Source organism: Eriocheir sinensis, chromosome 34 (assembly GCF_024679095.1).
Source record: "Eriocheir sinensis breed Jianghai 21 chromosome 34, ASM2467909v1, whole genome shotgun sequence".
In the NCBI taxonomy this organism is placed as follows: Eukaryota; Metazoa; Arthropoda; class Malacostraca; order Decapoda; family Varunidae; genus Eriocheir; species Eriocheir sinensis.
The window spans coordinates 13,481,152-13,500,222 of record NC_066542.1 but is presented as its reverse complement, the minus strand read 5'-3'; the positions used below and the strand labels follow the sequence as shown (position 1 = coordinate 13,500,222).

General features: G+C 44.7%; 1 protein-coding gene across 2 annotated transcripts in view; it reads right to left on the bottom strand.

Annotated features, from left to right (window-relative positions):
- Window positions 1-2,232: 2,232 nt before the first annotated feature.
- Window positions 2,233-19,071, bottom strand: part of LOC127007104 (uncharacterized) — an 88,188-nt gene continuing 71,349 nt past the window's right edge. The window contains exons 5-6 of one of the 2 annotated variants that reach the window (XM_050877715.1): window positions 16,684-16,753; window positions 2,233-2,457 (exon numbers count right to left, since the gene is read on the bottom strand). In XM_050877715.1, coding sequence (XP_050733672.1) covers window positions 2,334-2,457; window positions 16,684-16,753 — 194 coding nt within the window. In that variant the 3' untranslated portion in view covers window positions 2,233-2,333. The remainder of the gene's footprint in view (window positions 2,458-16,683; window positions 16,754-19,071) is intronic. The other variant, XM_050877714.1, reaches the window with a different exon arrangement.

Here is a 19,071-nt window from a genome sequence, read left to right as displayed (position 1 = left end):
TCCAGGAAAAGAAAATCGTAACGTAAAGGAAAATGGAAAATATGTCTGCAGCAAGGCAAACCACCTACAACACTAACCAATTTTACAGTGATATTTCGTGGGTAGAGAGACACACCCTGCTGCACTATTTCGTAATGCCGCCAACACATAATTATACGGTGGGATTGGTGTGGGAAGGCATAGCGTACGTTTACTGTTATCTTGATTACATTACTGAAATGAATGTCCTTGGAATTGTTAGGCCGAGCGGTGGACACGCGTGTGGAAGGCAGCCTTGATAGTAATGAGGGCGTGCCAGTATCACACGGCTGGAGGGAATGACTTATACACACAGCCTTGAGAGGACGTGGCTTGGTCAACTGATTGATGATTGCCAGGCTATATGGCAGCTCTGAAGGAAAAGGGGGGGGGGGGGGAAGCACAAGGTGTACTAAATACATTTTTTAGTGAAAGTAATATCTAGTAACATGCACTGAGTTTTAAGTTTATCAGTCAGTCACTTCGTCCAGCCTGTCTGGCCACTCTCGATAAAAGTTATTTGGTTGAAGACCGTAACTTCTGTCAGGAGTGAAGAACCTTTTATTTGTCTATCCTTTCCAGTAGTACAGGAGTAAACCTTTCCCCTGGCAACGCCCAACCACTGCAAACATCGCCACAATTCAGTATTGCAGGGCACGTGACGCATGTTGAGCCCTATGGGTCAGGGCTACGACAACACCGTCGGCAAGTGACACCTATCTTCACCCTGTTTGTCTAACTGGTGAAATTGGTCTAGGGCACTAGGCATAAAAGCTCTAGGAGTGTATGTGGGCGGCACATCTCGGAAAATCCTGAGTTTAGTCAAGGCCACAGTCATGACCACTACTTCAAATTGGAATACTTGAATGAATTCATCATATTCTAGCACCAGACCGCAAAGACCATGTAGTGTTACATCGTAAATGCAAAACGTCAATCAACTGACAAATTAATACGAAGAGAGGGAATATTCTACTATTGTTAATATGTAGGTGATATTGAAAGGCTTGAGGAAAGAGTGGAACGCAATGAATAGAATAAGAGGCATAGAATATAGGACCATGTAAAATCGACTGAATAGAGGGTTAAAGGGATAACTCGGGAAGATCTGAATGCACTACTTTATAAATGTTGCCACGTTCAATGCTTTCTTTGCGCACTTAAATTTGCTTTTCGAAAATAATTTATAAAGAGTCACGAACCTGCAACAGCCTTTGGAACAAGTAAATAAATGAAGCATTCTAACATTTTCGAGGGACAGGCAAGGCGCAATGTTATCACTGAACAAGAACACAAGTCTACGGTATATATGTTACAGTTTACGCTTTATTGTGAGCAATAGAAAACGCGCGGTGGTTGAAGTTTTCTATCGAGACGAAATTGATCCGTATACTATGTTAAAAAGGAAATGTATCTAGTTACGGAGCTACACACACACACACACACACACACACACACACACACACACACACACACAAAGATAATTCTTCAGAATGCTCGGCAACACTACACAGCTTCGTAACTCGTACAAATACGCGTGCTGATATGCATACTGATTTACAGAAAATAAGGTGTTCCTGACAATGCACAACACATTCAAAGCATTACACAACACACTTAGTACTTCGCACTGCAACAATACTGAGCTTAGTAACTAGAACAGCATACACGTGCTGGGGTGCATACTAGCACACTGAATGGCTGAGAGGGCCCTGGAAGCCCGCTAGTTGATGCCACGACACGCCTGGATCGGTATGCAACATGTAATAAGTCCTTCACAATTGCTCTCCCTTACATGAGAACGAGTAGCCACGGAGATGCTTAGTAATGACGTCAGGGAGGTACTTGATGCTCAGTCGGTATTTATGCACTGACGAGGCACCTGCTGTTGTTGTTCCTGACCATGATAGGGAGACGAGTCTACCCTCTTGTAGGTGGAGAGCGACGCGTTGGTGACAAACAGAAGAAAAGGAAGGTGTGGAGTTACGTAATGCAATAATATTATTGTTATGAGAGAGAGAGAGAGAGAGAGAGAGAGAGAGAGAGAGAGAGAGAGAGAGAGAGAGAGAGAGAGAGAGAGAGAGAGAGAGAGAGAGACGAATATAAACGCAGATACGGGTAAAGGCAGACACACAAACAATACCCGTAGGAGACGGTAATGGACAATAAAGGCAGGGAGATAAATTTGCAAAGACGACTTTGAATTACTGGACAAAAAATGAAAAATAATACACAAATAGATGCACAGACCGACCACGAACACTACTTACCTGTAAATGGAAACAGACCAAAACATATACTAAAGCAGCCATGGTTTAACAAAAGGCAGTACTTACCGGTAAATGTAGCAGATGAAGAAGGGAGAACCTCGCCGCCCCTCTCCGCAGCCGACACAGAGCCACAAACTCCTCGTCGGTGGCCTCCTTCTCCCGCAACACCCTGCAGGAACACAGACGGAGGGGCATTAGTCGATCTCCATTAACAAGACACAATAGAGGGGTAATTTTCGATCTCAAAGAAAATTAAGAAAAGAATCACTAGTCAGCCTATGTTAACTTTGCCCTCTGAGTCTAATGGTTGCTTCATTCCATAATTTAAGTTACTACAGATTCACTATATCGACCTACGGCTACAAGTTTGGTATTCCCCTTCCCATATCTTCCATTTACTTCGAGGCGCCTGTTCTTGCTTTTAACCACAGCTAGATTCCCATGTCTCTTACGTGTGATAAACTCCCACATGTACCACTAAAACGTTGAGCTCCCATTAATCCATTCTGCCTCTCTGTTCTGTCCTACTCTATTTTAAATGCCCTTCATCTCCATCTCACTCCACTCCTGTCAAGGTTTCGCACACATTTTCCAACTCCAGCTCTTTCCCCCAAAAGGACTTTACTATGCTTTGAAATGTTTCCTGTTGTAGGTTTTCTTCGATTAACTTTCAATTTTCTGACCAACCTCAGTTAACCTCATCATTATTTTTCTTTAGTCTTTCAGTATATGTTCTCCACCAAGTTCCCCCTCTTGTGGACTCAATAACTTTGTATTTGTTACTCCTCAAAACAGAAAAGAAAACGAGCATCAACACGTATTCTAAGAAAACGATTCCTTTTTACCACTGACTCTTTTAAACGATAACTCGCCTGTAAATTCAGGGTCACTTTCACAGTTCGTCATGATGGGTTAGTAATCTCCTAAACAAATACTAGAGACTTCGAAAATTCCTTGTATAGCGTATTGTGTTCTTATTTAAGTTTTGAAATTTGAGGAAACTATGCATTAAATCTCTTGTGTATCTGGTGATATCGAAAAATTTGAAATCCTCACTATTTTTTTTTCCTTATATCATGGATTGTATGGGATTGTATAGTTTGGTTCAAGCTGTTACGAGGACACTGTGTTGGACTGTGGAGTCAGCTCTTAGACCACTTAAACTTTACAATGAAACAAAGAAAAACACCACATATAGTACGAAATGATCTACAACAAATTAATAAAAGTATCTTGGATGGGTAGACATCATGGTGAACTTGACAGCTATGTACATAGGAGACAGGGATATGCTAAATGCCAAGTATGCTGGAGCACTTATCAATGACTAAACTAAGGCCTGTGAAATTACCTCCAAAACAAACATACACAGGTAGAATTCCCCTTCCATCTTTTCTCATATTTAGCGCTACATCCATATACCTAGTACTACATTAATGGTGTGAGCTAAAATACTTGCAGCGAGAAAGTTACACCCTAAAAACACACAACTATTTTTCAAACCACAATCTTTTAACTGCTGTCACTCCCATGCTCCGTAATACTCGTCTAATACTATACGTCGGCAGCCAAAATGTGTAAAACGAGATGCTTCATAAGATTAGCTCTACTTACATGGACGGTAATAACTGTTGATGACCCTCCTGAGTGAGCCGTCAAGTCCTATCAGCTCTATCGCAACATTAACGGTATGTAACCCATGCTGAGTGCACATTACTTCCGCTCCGTTTATATTATTGTTGTTAGCGGTCTGTTAAGGTCAGCTAATGCCTTGGGAGCTCAATTAGCTTTTTTGTCATTGTTGTTATTCGCAAACTGTTTAAATCTTCCGCTACATACGCTGTTATCGTAAAAGAATCTACATAACTTGAACTGTGGCTGTAAGGTAACGTACATTAAAAAAAGCTGTGATGAGAAATACATAACAAAAATTCTTTATATTTGACCATCAGAATGGATACAACATCGAGTTCTCTGTCTTTGTAAATCTGTCCCTTCCTCACCCCCCTGCTCACCCTCCTGGATCCTCTGTGCTGTTCATGCCGTTCCTGTGCGTGTTAGGTGACACATTATCACTCACATTCACGACCTAACACGAAAGAAACTTCTGCATAGCTTCGAAATTATCTTGAAGGTCTGTGTGCCTGTGTCTGTCTATCTGTCTATCTGTATTTGTCTGTATCTCTGCCATTGTTTATCTGTATTTGTGTGTCTGTCTGTCTGTGTCTGTCTGTCTGTCGGTCTGTCAGTCCCTGTCTCTCATATTCTAAACGGTAAATGCAATCCCGTTGAGCCACATGTTATCTGGCCATTATCAATTTTAAATAAGTTGACCTGACCTGAAGATTTAAAAAGACCATAAAAATAAAAATCAGGAACATGAACGTTGCACGCCACCCACTGAAGGGCGGGGTGGTGGCTAAAAGGGACGGACGCAGAGGGAACGGTCATTATAATTTCAGTAACTGTTCAATGTTCCTCGGTGGAAAAATAATAAAAATAGGACATGTATTATTTTCTAGGTTGCCTGTGGGAGGAGGCGCGTGTTACGGTCCCCCCATAATGCCCAAAGGACTCTCCTCTCGCCAAACTGTGTTGTTGCTCTAATCCATGTGATAAATTAATACTGGAAGTGATGGCGCCCTGCAACGACCTCCATGTCAACAATATGGTACGCGGGGAGTCGAAGTATTGTCCCCTGGCTGAACTGTTATAAAATGCGTGTTACGTTGCGTGGGACTGTTTCTTCACATCCACGAGCCATAGGATTTGAATACATAAATAGCAATAACAGTGACGACGATAATGAATAATGACAATGGCAATAATGATAATGACTATTTAGTAGTAGTAGAAGTTAGAGTAGCCGTAGGAGTTAAAAGTGGAAGTAGTAGTAGTAGTAGTAGTAGTAGTAGTAGTAAGAGTAGTAGTAGTAGTAGTAAGAGTAGTAGTAGTAGCAGTAGTAGTAGTAGTAGTAGTAGCAGTAGTAGTAATAGTAGTAGTAGCAGTAATAGTAGTAGTAGAAGCGGATCACAGCAGCATCACATAACCTTATACTAAGCCGCACGTGAAACTAATTTAAATCTTAACAGCAACATTCTTGACAGGTTCATTCTCGTGAAATATTATCACACTTCCCCGTGTCTTCCCCTCCCACCCAGGCCCACGCGTTGGATACCTTGCACACAGTATTTACACAATTACTCCCGATGACAGGAACTGGGGCGTATGATGACTAATGAATTACGTCCCGCTGTGCACACACTCCGCCCATCTCTTACCTCATGGAACTGTTCCTCAAACATCCACGGAGAATTCACAATATTTTAAGTCAACAGTGAGACGCCACCACAATCTCAGCAGCAAACGTTACTCCCAGCTCCTTCCTCCCCCTTGATGCTCGCCGTGTATTCATCAGCCACACACACGTTTTATAAACTAGTGACTGCTTCACTTTCTGTAACCTAGCTTTTCTTCACGCCCAGGAATAACGAGCGATCCGTGATTTTACCAAGTGAGCGGGAGATGGTTTATAACACCTTACTGACTGGCATACTGAGACTACTGAGATGACCAATGGCTAATGGTCACGCTGTTACTCATACCGAACGAGTCGAGGTGAACTTTGTGATTCACGACACGTTTCGACAAGCCGTTCAAGAGTATCTAATTTCATACGGGCTCTTCCACGACTCGTTCAGTCCAGGAAAGTCGAACAGAGTCCAGTAAGATCAATTCGACTCTCCTGATGTGAACAGTTTGCGGGTCCTTACAAATGGGGAGCAAAATAAGGTCAAGACGCTGCGATTTGACTCCCCTCGACTCACCAGGCAATAATCAAGGAGAACACATAATTATGGAGATGAGGCATTTCAGTAGTTTTGGTACAGTTGCAAGTAGCGCTACCTAACATTTACTAAAGCTGCCCACACACGCAGAGGACTGGATCACGACTATGTGAAGATAATCATTTGTGGACTCGTCTTAAGGCTTGGCATCATAGACGAAACCCCACACACGCTGACGATTGTCGTTAAGGATTGGCATGAGGACAGACATCAAGGCGCCAGTCGTCTGCGTGTGTGGAGGTGTTAACGGTGGGTTGTGTCGCCAATAACCTAGTCCTGATAATTTCTCTCTCTCTCTCTCTCTCTCTCTCTCTCTCTCTCTCTCTCTCTCTCTCTCTCTCTCTCTCTCTCTCTCTCTCTCTCTCTCTCTCTCACACACACACACACACACACACACTAGAAAGAGAGAGGGTTAGGGGTAGGTATGTGCGCACGTAGCCTTGTTTACATTCACGGGTGCTGAGTGGCTTGCCCTACCCAGTCTGAGTCAGGAGCTAAGCGGCGACGGGACGGTCAGCAGGGTGCCCATCATAGGCGTTAGGACAGAAGAGACCTTGACAGATGCACACAACGCTTATTAACATCCATCAACAAGACATGCATCCTCATTCCTCTTCATTTATCATCCTCTTCCTTCCCGACGGTCTTCCTTCTCTCCATTTCTTCTTTTGCTGATAATTCATTTTCCTCGGCTATTCTTATCCTTTTTCATAGTCCTTTTCTTCTCGTTCTCCCCTACATTATATCTTTTACTTATTTCCAGTAGCTTTATTTTTTCATCTGTCATTCATCTCCCTCATCTTTCCTATATACCTCCCTTCCCTAGTTTTCATCCTTCATCTGTCGGGGGGCGGAGTGGAAAAAATTGGGCGGCTTTTCCGATACCCTACGCCCCTGTCCACCCAGCAGTGAATGAGTACGAGGTATTAATTGGGGGTTGTGTCCCGTCTCCTGGGATCTGTTCCCTTCTCCTATAATTCCTTCCCCTCCTGTCTCTCTCCGGCATATGGCCACAGATGTTGCGCCGACTAAACGAAACTTTCCAAACTTTTCCTTCATCTGTCCTTTACCTATTCATTTTATTGCCATCCTTACTAAATACCGCTCCTTACTCTCTCTCCTTTTTTCTTTTTCCTTACCCTTGCCCTCTACTCCCATCCTTTCCGTGTCATTTTTTTTTCTTCTGTGGTATACCTTCACCATTGCTATTATTCTCTAATCGGTTTAGTTTCAACACACCTCTCATCTTCCCTCCGTTGACTTTTCTCTACTCTGAAACTTAAAACACGCTGCCAACTCGTCCACCTCACACCTAACTTCCTGCAAAAATTTATCCTCTCCCAACCCTCACTTCTTTACCCTCTATCCTCCTCAGTGACATTCATCTTCCACCACGCCCATCCTCACCTCCACCGCTCCTCTCCATCCACACTTCTAACCTTCACCTTTCGTGCCCCTAAGAACTAAATTACATCCTCTAATAATTGCATCCCTTACCTGCCCTCCATGATATCCCCATCCGCACCTGCCTCACATCCCTCAAATTTCCCTCACGTAAGAGTTCCCCATCCCTTCTGGCTATATCAGCACATCCTACCACTGTTGGCAGATTATCGTACTCAGAGCATAGTATTTACCGGTTTCTGACGCCTAACTATTGCCAAGAAACATCAGGAATTAACAATTTTAACGATAATTATAAGTGAATCTCCTTATTGGGGTCCACGAGACAGCTTTTGGGTCGGAAGTCGGTAAATATAAGAGGCTGAGTAAGACAATCTGGCATCGTGGCATCCTACCATCCCTTTCTGGCCCCCTCCATACATTCATGCAGACGTGAATTGCGCCCCTAGAGAGACCCTCACACCTGCCTCACATCTCTTAACGGTCCCTCACTTCAGAGTCCTTTAGCCCCTCATCACCTATAGAAGCCCCTACCCCACCCTCCCTTCCGTTTCCCCTGCAGCCAACACTTGAACAGACGTGAATCCTCTCTTCCCTCACACCAAAAACGCTTCCTCGTCACCTCCGGACCGGCTATTTGCCTCCCTCTCCCTCTCCGCACCACAATCACGGCCCTGCGGACATGCTTTAGTTTTTTTTTTTCTTAGCTTGCCATGAAGACGAACCACAGGAAACCAGGAAAAAAATGTGTATAAAAGAACTAAAGAGCTCCCAAAATAGGTATGACAGGTTTATATAAGTGTTCTGGGGATGTATAATTTAGGAGGAAATAAGCACATGCACACACACGAACGCGCATAAAGGCCAGACGGACGCCCCACCCCGCTTCAAAAAACAAATATTACCGATTCTCCACGTGCAATTCGGGTGCACCATATTTTCCTAGACATATTGCCTGACCAACAACGCTCTTCATGCACAGTTTACCGTACGTCAGTCATTCCATCAAGGAAAAGAAAAGTTTACACCACGCAGACAGAGCGTGTAGGAGAGGGGAGGGAGGCGTGGTGCTGAGGAGGAGGTAAACTGGCAATTTACTGGACCGTGCTGTGATTCCTGCCTTGACGCGTGAAATAAAGTCCCTTGTAGCACCCCGCCGAGTAAACGAGAAGGAGGAGCAGGAAAAGGAGGAGGAGGAGGAGGAGGAGGAGGGGGAGAGGGGGAAGGAACAGGAGGGGCAGGAAGAGGAGATGTTAAGTGCAATTTCAGCCTAACGTTTTGCTGTGGTCACGCGCTCACTCAACAGCACGATAGTAAATACAACGGGCACGGAGCGGCGCACGTGAAGACCCGTCCACGCTCTCAAGCACAGGTGTTCGTCGGTGTGCGGAACTGCCTTGGCGGAGACAATGAGCCACCAGCAAGCGACCACACCCTCAGTAGGCAGTGAGGCAGGGGACCCACACGCTATATACCTCCTGCTGCTGACTCCTACCACCTCGCCACCCCCTCCCCCAGGTGAACCTCTAACCGGTAGCCCGCCAGCGACATATTCGGATAATTAGTCACCTTCTTTATGTCCCTGCCATATCAGCCACCTGGTGCCCGCCTCCTCGCCCCGCGCGCAAGGGATTGAACTGCCGTGATGGGTCTTCCACTGAGCAGTTCGAGGAAAAATAGCCCTGGTGTAATGTAAGAGTTAATTTACTTTACCAATTTTATCCATTTTGCTTGTATATTCTGGAACAGCCTTTGTCCTACTGTGTTTCCTCTTTCCTATGACTCAAGACTGTTCGGTGTAGGCAATATGAAAACTACTCTGGTATTATATCTAATAATTAATTGAGCTCTTCCTCTACATTCGTCGGAAGGGGATGTATTTATGAATAGCCGGAAAAAGAAAACCTATGAAACCTGTGAAATGATAATATGATACGCGCGATATAATTACAGTGAGTCAATGTGTGGGAGCCCAAAGAGAGTCGTGTGGGAGAACTGGACACCGTAGGGCAAGGAAGAAGGCAGTGATGGGGAGAGGTCAGAATCGTGGGTAAATATAATGGAGAATCTCAACCATATGTCCTTCGGAGTAGCGGTTAACCCACACTCATCACTCACTTTTCCTATCGTCACGCCTTAGCAGACCACGCCTTATAAAACTCCGGGAAACAAGACCCTGTAATCACTGTCTCGCGTGAAGATCGAAACTTAAGAAAATAAATACCCTCAAGCACAGACTGGGTGAAAAAATAATGATGGCAACGCGGACGTGATGGGAGCCGAGGGAGAGCAGGAACGTGGAGTCTCAGTATATAGAAATTATGGGAAAACAAGGCTCGTTGAGTTTCCAGTGGCGTGTAAAGTGTGCCACAAAGAAGATCGCCGGCCTCACTACCGCTAGCTAACAAAATTCCTCTATATGATTATGTAGCCTCATGTTTTTTCACGGTAACGCTGCCAGGCGACGAGGAGGGCGCCATCTGCCGGGCCCAGCATATAATGACATAACACGCCACGCCCACCACCGGCCTGACGCGGCGCTGATGCAAAAACGAATTACGTTCAGCAGCTTGTCACCCCGATGAAGGAAAAAAAGAAAAAGAAAATAAAACAGCCTAAGATATGTAAGAGCTCTGCACAAATCTGATCAAACTGATGTGTGTGTCTCTTCTTCCGCTAAAGGAAATTATATCACCGCCAAGAAGACAAGTGGAGCAATTACTGTAATGATAGGAAATGCGTGTTAGCTGGCCCCGGCCCTAACCCGCAGCCCCGCTCGTGTGTGGGGACAAGTCTGCCGCTTCCTGCATGATCACCGGCCAAGTAAATGACAGAGCGGCGAAAAATATCATGTGTGGGAAGCCATCAAATGTAAGGAGTTCAGGAAAGAGATAAGGCTAACCTATCACACTAACATTATAAATTTTCACGTCAACGAAATCTTATTTTATGATATTAATACCTCCTGGAAGCAAGGAAGTAACATTAACACCAAAACTAATATCAAATGAGCGTTAAACTACGTAAAGTTATATTTCCAACGTCATCGTATCGGAAGTCAATAAAAAAAAGTCTTCTCCGTCATGTGGTGGTTAGCACGTTGAAACCCTCAATCCTCGGCTGCGTGCCGGCCCGTGCGCGGTTCATCTACCTGTTGATCATCCCCTACGTGAGGTTGATAAATGACTACCTGGCCAAACTACGGGAGATAAACGGCGACAACCCGGACGTCACGGTAGCCTGCCTAGAGCCGAGGAGAGCGTAACACCCACAAGCCTAAAGAGACAAGAGACGGAGAAGGACACCAAGGAAAACTTCAGCTTCCCTATGTCACTTATATTGTCATGCACGTAAGAACATTAGACACAGCAGAAAACAAAACCAGAGAGACGTAACAACCCTCGTAGACTACTGTGGGGATGCACCTGCCCTGTCTCTTCACGGTGGCCTGTCTTACCGGCTACTCTTTCCAGGTAATTTAATAAGCACATTAATAAGAAGACAGCTGCGAGACTTTAGTACCATCACCGTAATGGCAATACGGTAACTGCACGGAAGTCAGCGTGTCGTTTCAAGCCACGTCCACTTGTTCTGTTGACTGATCGCGGATGTCTCTTGATCAGTATGATTTGTCCGCGCCACATCGACCACCCGTGATTTAGGGGTAAGCAGCGAAGGGGCGAAGGTGTAGCGTCATCGCGGTATGTCATTCAGAACCGCCGGTATCTCTACTTAAGCCATTTTTTTCCCACCAATAAAAGAGACGAATTCAAGGGCAGAGCAACGTAGCTAAATCCCCGCAAAGCACCGCAGGAGAGGTTCAATTAGAGAAGTTGCTGCACAATGTAGCGATACGGCTTTCGTCTGTTGCAGTTTCCTTAGTTAAGTTGTTACGAGACACCTGAGTTCTCGCAAGGTATCAAGTCCCATTACGAGGTGGGATGTAAAGGGAAGAACTGTCCAAATTCCTAATAAGTGTGACGTAGATTCTTCAGAATAGATATAGATAGGATTTTAATTAAGATTCCAAGGTATTGCTGTAAGAGACACAGACAGACAGACAAACACGACAAACAGGTATACGGTTTAAAGCAGACAAAACAAATCATGATTACTGGGTGAACGAGTGTTTTCATTTTTCACGAACAACCTGCGAACCAGTTACTCTCTCACGGCGTCTATGATTTGGCAAAATGTGGGAGATGATGATAACAGGTATGACGAAGTTATTGAGAGGTTCAAGGAAACGAGATTTCAGTGTCATCTCGGAGAAACGGGAACCATTGCTTGGAACTGGAAACTTTCTTTACTTAATGGTTTGGCGATGACGAGGACTCATTAGTGAGTGTGGAAACTGCATGCCCACCTCAGGAATGACTTTTAAAACTGGAAACATCTTTTACGCTAGGATTTGACAAAGACGAATCACGCGTTGGTATTAATCTTGTTTATGAATAGTTATGCAAATAAAGTAAAGGACGTATACCTGAAGTTTCAATGAGCAACTAAATAGTCTTATCATCTATATTTCGGTGATTAACGTGTCCTATTCTCTATATCAAGGCGACTGACGATATGTGAACTTCGAGAACAGCTACACAACCCTATTAGCGTGTTGTGATCTGGGGCGACGACTGTCCTAAGTACTTGAAGCTACCCTTGTTTTGTCCTCCATCCTTCTTCCCCGAGGACCGAGACCCACACCGTCCCTGGCAACAGGTGTGAGGAGCCAACTGGTGCACAGACACACTGATATTATATAACTTAAAATAATCAGGAGTTGGCGCGTTGAAGCTTCAAGATTATTATTCACATCCAATTTTTTTTTTTTTTTTTTGCTACAACAGAATTTCTTTTCATGTGTGCAAATGTAAGTCAGTTCAAACAATAGTAAAAGTAATAATATTGTTAGTGATAGACGATTTTGTGCGTTGAGGAAAAAAACGGTACATATAAGACGCTGAAGGGAGCCTTGAAACGCCTTGTATAGGGATCAGTGGAACGCCTCAAAGACCTTCTCATGTTTCCTCCACACCTCTTGCACATTCACTTCTCTGTCAGTCTCACTACTCTTCCTATTTCTGCTTTTCCATCTAACATAAAATCTAACATAAGACTTTCACTAAAACTTCGTCAGATATATTTATTACCTCGCTTTTTAAACTGATCTTCATCCATATTTTTTTTATACTCTTCGTAAAACTATCATACTTTCATCTGATTTTTTCATAATTTTAGTCTGTGTTCGTGGATCGTTTTCTAATTAACAAACCTTACGACTGTCTCCTCCCCTTTATTAGATTATCAACTGCCAGTCCTTGACATTTACAAGATTTCCTCTTTTGCAAACCATCCCTTTCCTTTCCTCCTATGGTAGCCATCCCATTTCCTCTTTACCGCTTCGCCCTTCCTCTTCCTTAATTCCCTCTCGTTTACTCTCGGCCTAAATACTTCTAACTAGCACCTTGCCCTACAAGCCTCCTTCCTTTGCCCTCATTATCACGCAAAGGAGTGTTCAACAGGTGGGGTGGATAGGTAAGGCGCCGCAAAGACTCAGATGCACCACATAGAGTCTTGGGCGTAGAAACATGGGCCTCTGTGCGCCATCCATCACGCCCACGCCACACCTACGCCTCAGCATTGACTTCTATCTTATTCGAAGCTCAACCAGATCTTAAACGTGATCACAGCGCCGCCTCCACGTATCAACCTCTCCTTGCTCATCTCCCCTCGGGAAGATCTACTGATGGACTTCCTTCTCACGCCTCTTCCCGTGGCAATTAACCTTAATGCTCCGTGTGTGGCGACCTGTCTTTGGCGGCGCCGTGGACTACTTCCACTGTGTGTGTTGGAGGAGGTCTGACAAGTGCACTCTTTCGTTCTACATCCGTGTGGTGTGGGCAGCCGGCAGCTTGGTCAACCGCACCCATGGCACCCACACCCACTCGCCGCGCCCACACCAGGTAGACGTTGTTCAAGTTACACAGGCGCGATGGAACCCGGAGAACGAGGAGGAAGGAGCAGTGCCCCGTCTGGTGTAGGTGTGACCTTCACCTGATATCACCTCGGCCGCCCACCTCACAGAGTCTCCAGAACATATAAGGTCAGCTTGCACGAATTTTTAACCCAGCATATGAAACGAGTTTGCAATATGGCGATGAGGGAACACACTTACATGACTCCACGGCGCCTTCCTACACCCTCTTCTCCCCTGCAGGTATAATGATGTGGGTCTTGCATACGGTTCTTATAAAGGTTTTAAAATAGCCATTGCATGTAGCGGTGAATGCAGGAGGTGGAACTGGGTCTGACAACGCCGCCACCCCCGCCGCGGCCCGGACACAGCTGCTAAGTAATCAACACTGTCTTTCCGTGTTTGCTGTCCGTAAGTGTTCGTGGTTACCCAGCGGAATGTTTCTTTTTTTCCTTATTTTTAGTTTAAGAGGTATCTACCCGCTATTTTCAGTCATAAGCCTTCCCTGCTAGCGTGTGCTGGTATGATAAAATTGAGAAGGAGTTTCTATCACCCGACAAAAAATTTGAGACTTTGAATTTAAAAAATGTCCAACTAAGCAGGACATTATTATTTCCCTTCCCTCCTGCACATTCTTGGCAGGAAATTACAGGCCATCTTCTTTGCCATGAAACGAGCAAAGAAAGACACTTTAGCATTTAATATGAGCACAGGCAACGGTATTATTAAGATCTAAGAATATGCCGCTTCTAATATTTGGGGTATTTTCACCTTAACAGGAAAGTAATTTGAACTACCTCCTCGGACTTAACACATTCCTTAACATTATACAACTGCTCTATATGAGTTCCCGTTGTGAGCAGCTATGTCGGTCTCAAGGAAGGAGAGACCAAAGGATGGAAAGTAGGAAGACGAGAAGAAAAGAAAAAAAAGAGGAACAAGCGTTAGAAACAGTTAAGACCAAAGAAAATGTGTCAAAAAAACATATAATAAGGATGAAGTAGAAAAAAGAGCGGTAATGTTAATGGAAAGAAATAAGATGAAAGTAGATAAGGAGACAAAGGATTATGTTAAGAAAAAAAGAGGGAAGGAGAAAGGACAGAGTTGGTGAGGTTCTAAAAAAGAGGACTTAGGATATAAAGGAAGGAAGAAGAAAGGAAAGAAAAGTTAAAAGACAGCAGCAGAAAATATATAAGTGACAAGGAAAATGCAAGGAAAAGATAAATGAAGCAAATTTAACATGAAAAATGGAAAAAAAGAGAACGAGAGAGAGAGAGAGAGAGAGAGAGAGAGAGAGAGAGAGAGAGAGAGAGAGAGAGAGAGAGAGAGAGAGAGAGAGAGAGAGAGAGAGAGAGAGAGAGAGAGAGAGAGAGAGAGAGAGAGAGAGAGAGAGAGAGAGAGAGAGAAAGAGAGAGAGAGAGACCCAGCGAGGATTCAAAGAGACACAAAAAAAAGGAAAAAAGAAGCCTGAAGGAGAGGAAGCGATAAAGAACGGAAAGATAATGAAAGCTGAAAGGAAAGAGACAGAAAAGAAGAACGAGAGAGGAGCAACGATTCTTCCATTAGTGTGAGTCATGAGTGAGAAAAATACCCCCCCCCCCACACCTCCCTTAACCCCCCCCATCACCACCTCCTACTCCTGTTGTTGTTCCTCTCTCCCCCTTCCCATTCATCACCACCCCCCTCTCTCACACACACACACACACACACCTCCATGGAAGCTGGTGGCCCACAATAGAGGAGAAAGAAAATAACGAAACCTTATGATTCATCCCTTTTTTTTTTCTCTCTTTAATCTCCCTTTGTCCCCAGTTCTTGCTCGGTGTTTTGTGCTCCTCGTGATTCCCCGCCACCACTGCCACGAGTCACTCCACAAGGTCTGTTTGCTCACTTACTCGCACCTCGCTACCTTATACTCGCATTCAAGGTCGTAAAGATGCTCGCCCGGTAAATATGCACCCACGTTCGTTGTCGGCCTGGAACCACGGCCAGCAACACCCTCAAGACCAGCAGGTAAGCCCAGCCAAATCTGTGTGTATGCGGTGTGTGTGTGTGTGTGGGGGGGGGGGGGGGGGGCGTGACTTGGTTATTATGACGTATTACTGTGTTTTGGCATATGGTTGATGGCACACCGCACCCCCTCCCACGTGCACTAACTCATAATATCAATGCGCACACACCCCTCTTCTACACATACACACACATACGTATGAACATTCACACAAAGGTTAGTTCTCTCTCTCTCTCTCTCTCTCTCTCTCTCTCTCTCTCTCTCTCTCTCTCTCTCTCTCTCTCTCTCTCTCTCTCTCTCTCTCTCTCTCTCTCTCTCTCTCTCTCTCTCTCTCTCTCTCTCTCTCTCTCTCTCTCTCTCTCTCTCTCTCTCTCTCTCTCTCTAATAATGACCAGAGTTTACAAATGTTTAGGTAAATTAATCAGTGCTTTTCGAAGATATTTAATACAAGAAGTAACAGAATAATGATATAGTATAAACTTGAACACACAACTTCTACCCAAAATCTGTCGTTAGGGAGAGAAACTATAGCACCCGCACACATTCAGTCCCTTTCTTTGACTATAAATCCGCACACAAAAGTTATATATAGATCACCATTCTATTCAACAAAGCTCTCCAAAGGAAGTGAGTTATTTACGATCTCACTGGCAGGAATATAAAAGAAGCTGTGGTTTAAAAATGGCTTCGTTCAAGGTATCATCCCTCGTTCTAGGTATCATCCCGTCTGTTTGTTTATAGGTGTCTGTCTGTCTGTCTGTCTGTCTGTCTGTCAGTCTGTCTATATATCTATTTATCTATCTGTATGTGTCTATCTTTCCACCTGTCTATTTCACATAAAAAACAAATTTATTATAACTTCTACCTAATGAGCCAGGTAGAAAATAAGGCCCAGGTGAGACATGAAGCAAGTAAATCAGGTCGGGTGACAGGAACAACAACCTGGAAATGAGTTCCCAGGTGTTAGAAAAAAAAAGTTACACAAACAAAGTAACAAAACTAAGACAGGGCCTGGTCAGGAACAGCAACACAGCAAGTAACAGAGAAGGGGAAGGGAAAACGAGAGAAAAAAGGCAATAAAGCAGGTAACTGTGACGGGGGAAGAAAGACGCGAAAAAAAACAAGTATAACGTAAATTGGCCAGGTAACACTACTCACCTGACGGCTTGCTCGTACACCTGCAGATACTCCTCGTAGCGCTCCCACAGGTCCTCCTCGAACAAGACACCTGAAGCGGAAAAGTATCACACCATTACGAGGGGAGACTCACACTCTGGGAGGCACGGAAAGAGGAACGAAGGAAGGAAGCAAGCAAACAAGGGAGGAAGATACGTGGGATACAAAATATTTTAAGCGCACAAAAGAAAGTTTAAGGAAATAAGAGCAAAACTAATGATGAGAGGAAAAAACGTGCGGTACAAAACGTTTTATACATAATATGAACTTAGGTGGGGGGAAGATGTTAAAGGAAATGGGAGTCAGATTATCGCCAGGAGCAGCTTGGTGATTGAACATGCTGCTGCCTTACGTTTTCATCACCTATTGCTGTCTCTTCTCAGCAGTGGGCGTGTGTGGGAGGAGACCGTTTAGTAGTATTTTTTCTCTTCCGTGTTGTCTTATTAGCACGGGTTCAAAGTAACGTGTAGAAATTAAATCTGTATCTCTTAAGACTTTATTCCCCAATCCCCAGTGATAAGTTTAATCCCGTGATGAAACCGCAGGAGCAATAGAGGAGGATAATTTCACTCATTGTTGGAGGAGTGACAATTTAGGTGCTCCGAGAGTTTCTGCGGCGTTGTGACCGTCTGATACACCTTCGGCCGAATGCTATTCCTCCTTGCCAGCCGATCACCACCCATCCCGTTGTCCCACACCAGACTCTTGACCCTTGTCCATATCCACTCTGGCGCTGTCTTCGAGACCATTAACAATTACGCTGAAAGTCACAAGAATCATAAATCTTAACTTTTTCTTTTCACCTATCACCACGTGGGAAAGAGAAAACGTGTGCGCTATTAACGACATTTCTACAGCTTAATCTCGTATCGCTTGCTCGTTTTCGCGACATCCGGCGAGCAGGCGACCGTGAAAGTAACGTGGAAGATTCTCCGCAGCCACAGTGACGCAGTAAATGAGTCACGTCTCCTCCCTCCCACACCCTCGCCGCGCCGCACCACACCCCATCCGTCTGTGGCACCGAACACTCCAAGGCGCGGGCGGGGTGCTGGGAGGAGGCTCAGGTGGGACGAAGGAGAAGCAGCAACAGGTGTGTGGTTAATCAGGCGAGTCAGGTGTGCCGGCAAATTAGGGAGTTGGTTCAGGTGTCCTCATGGATTAACGACTAGGAAGAGTACCGCGGCCAGTGTCTTAAATAACTAACGAGCTGAGCATAAACACGGGCGTGGCGTGGGTGGGGTGACTGATGAGGTAGGTGTGTCGTGTTAATGAGCTGCTGTGCTCATCATGCTAAGATGAACAAGTAGTTGCAAAGAAGGTAAACGTCAAGTTGGAGGCATACGCTATAGTTGCGCGTGGCCTTAGAGCTCATCTCCGTTCCATAGGCCCTGATCCTGTGGTGGGTAGGCACGGTAATAACCCACTAATCCGGGACACAAAGCCACTGTAACATCAGCATTACCATAGTTTACCTTCCCCAAGTTTCTCCAGGCACCCATTGATGGACGAGCCCGAAGAGGAGGATGAACAGCTGGTGCATGGGCTGCGCGCCGACTGCCCAGACCGGGATTCGAGCCTAGATATGCGGATCCGTAGCTAGGAGAGCTAGGCACTATGCAACGGAGAATATAACGCACAGACATAAAATCAGACGATAACAAATTAAGACAATGAAGAAACATCTGACGAAGGAGAACCTGCAGGGCCAGATACAATGAATACCTTCCCGATAGGTGTTGATGACTGGCCCAGATAAAGTCATGCTCCGGCTGCTGTTGATTGTGCTCTGGGAAGTCAGCAAATTGAGACGATCTAACGTGAGCGAGGAGTGATTCAGGGCGGCGATACCGTATTATGTCTCGCCAAACACAGATGACACTGTTGTGGTTTCGAGTTGCAAACAGTAACATGACTCGATGAAGACGATTTCGGGAATTACGACAGATACTACGTCTAGAAAAGTGATTGGCTGCAATGAGGGAGTGGTAATGCAGGCCGATGCGTGGTGTTGAGAGTGGTGCGGCAAGGAAAGATGAGCTGCAAACAAGAAAATACGCGGCTTGATTGTAGTAAAAAAAAATCAAAATACTTCAACTACATGAGTCAAGTATATTATAAGAATCTAAGCAATTATTTACATAATTCTGATATAAAAAATTCTAGAAAACAAAAAGAAAATCCAAAGGAGTATAACAAAAACAAAAAGACAAGAGCACAGCAACCAGATGTTCCTCGGTCTAAGTAGAAGCGAGGAAAACGAGGCATGCACACCTGTGTTTAGAAGCGAATAAAAAAAATTAAGCAACACCTTTTTCCTAGACATGATGCAGATAAATGGGCTGTTGTTGCACCATTCATCTTACCCACCAA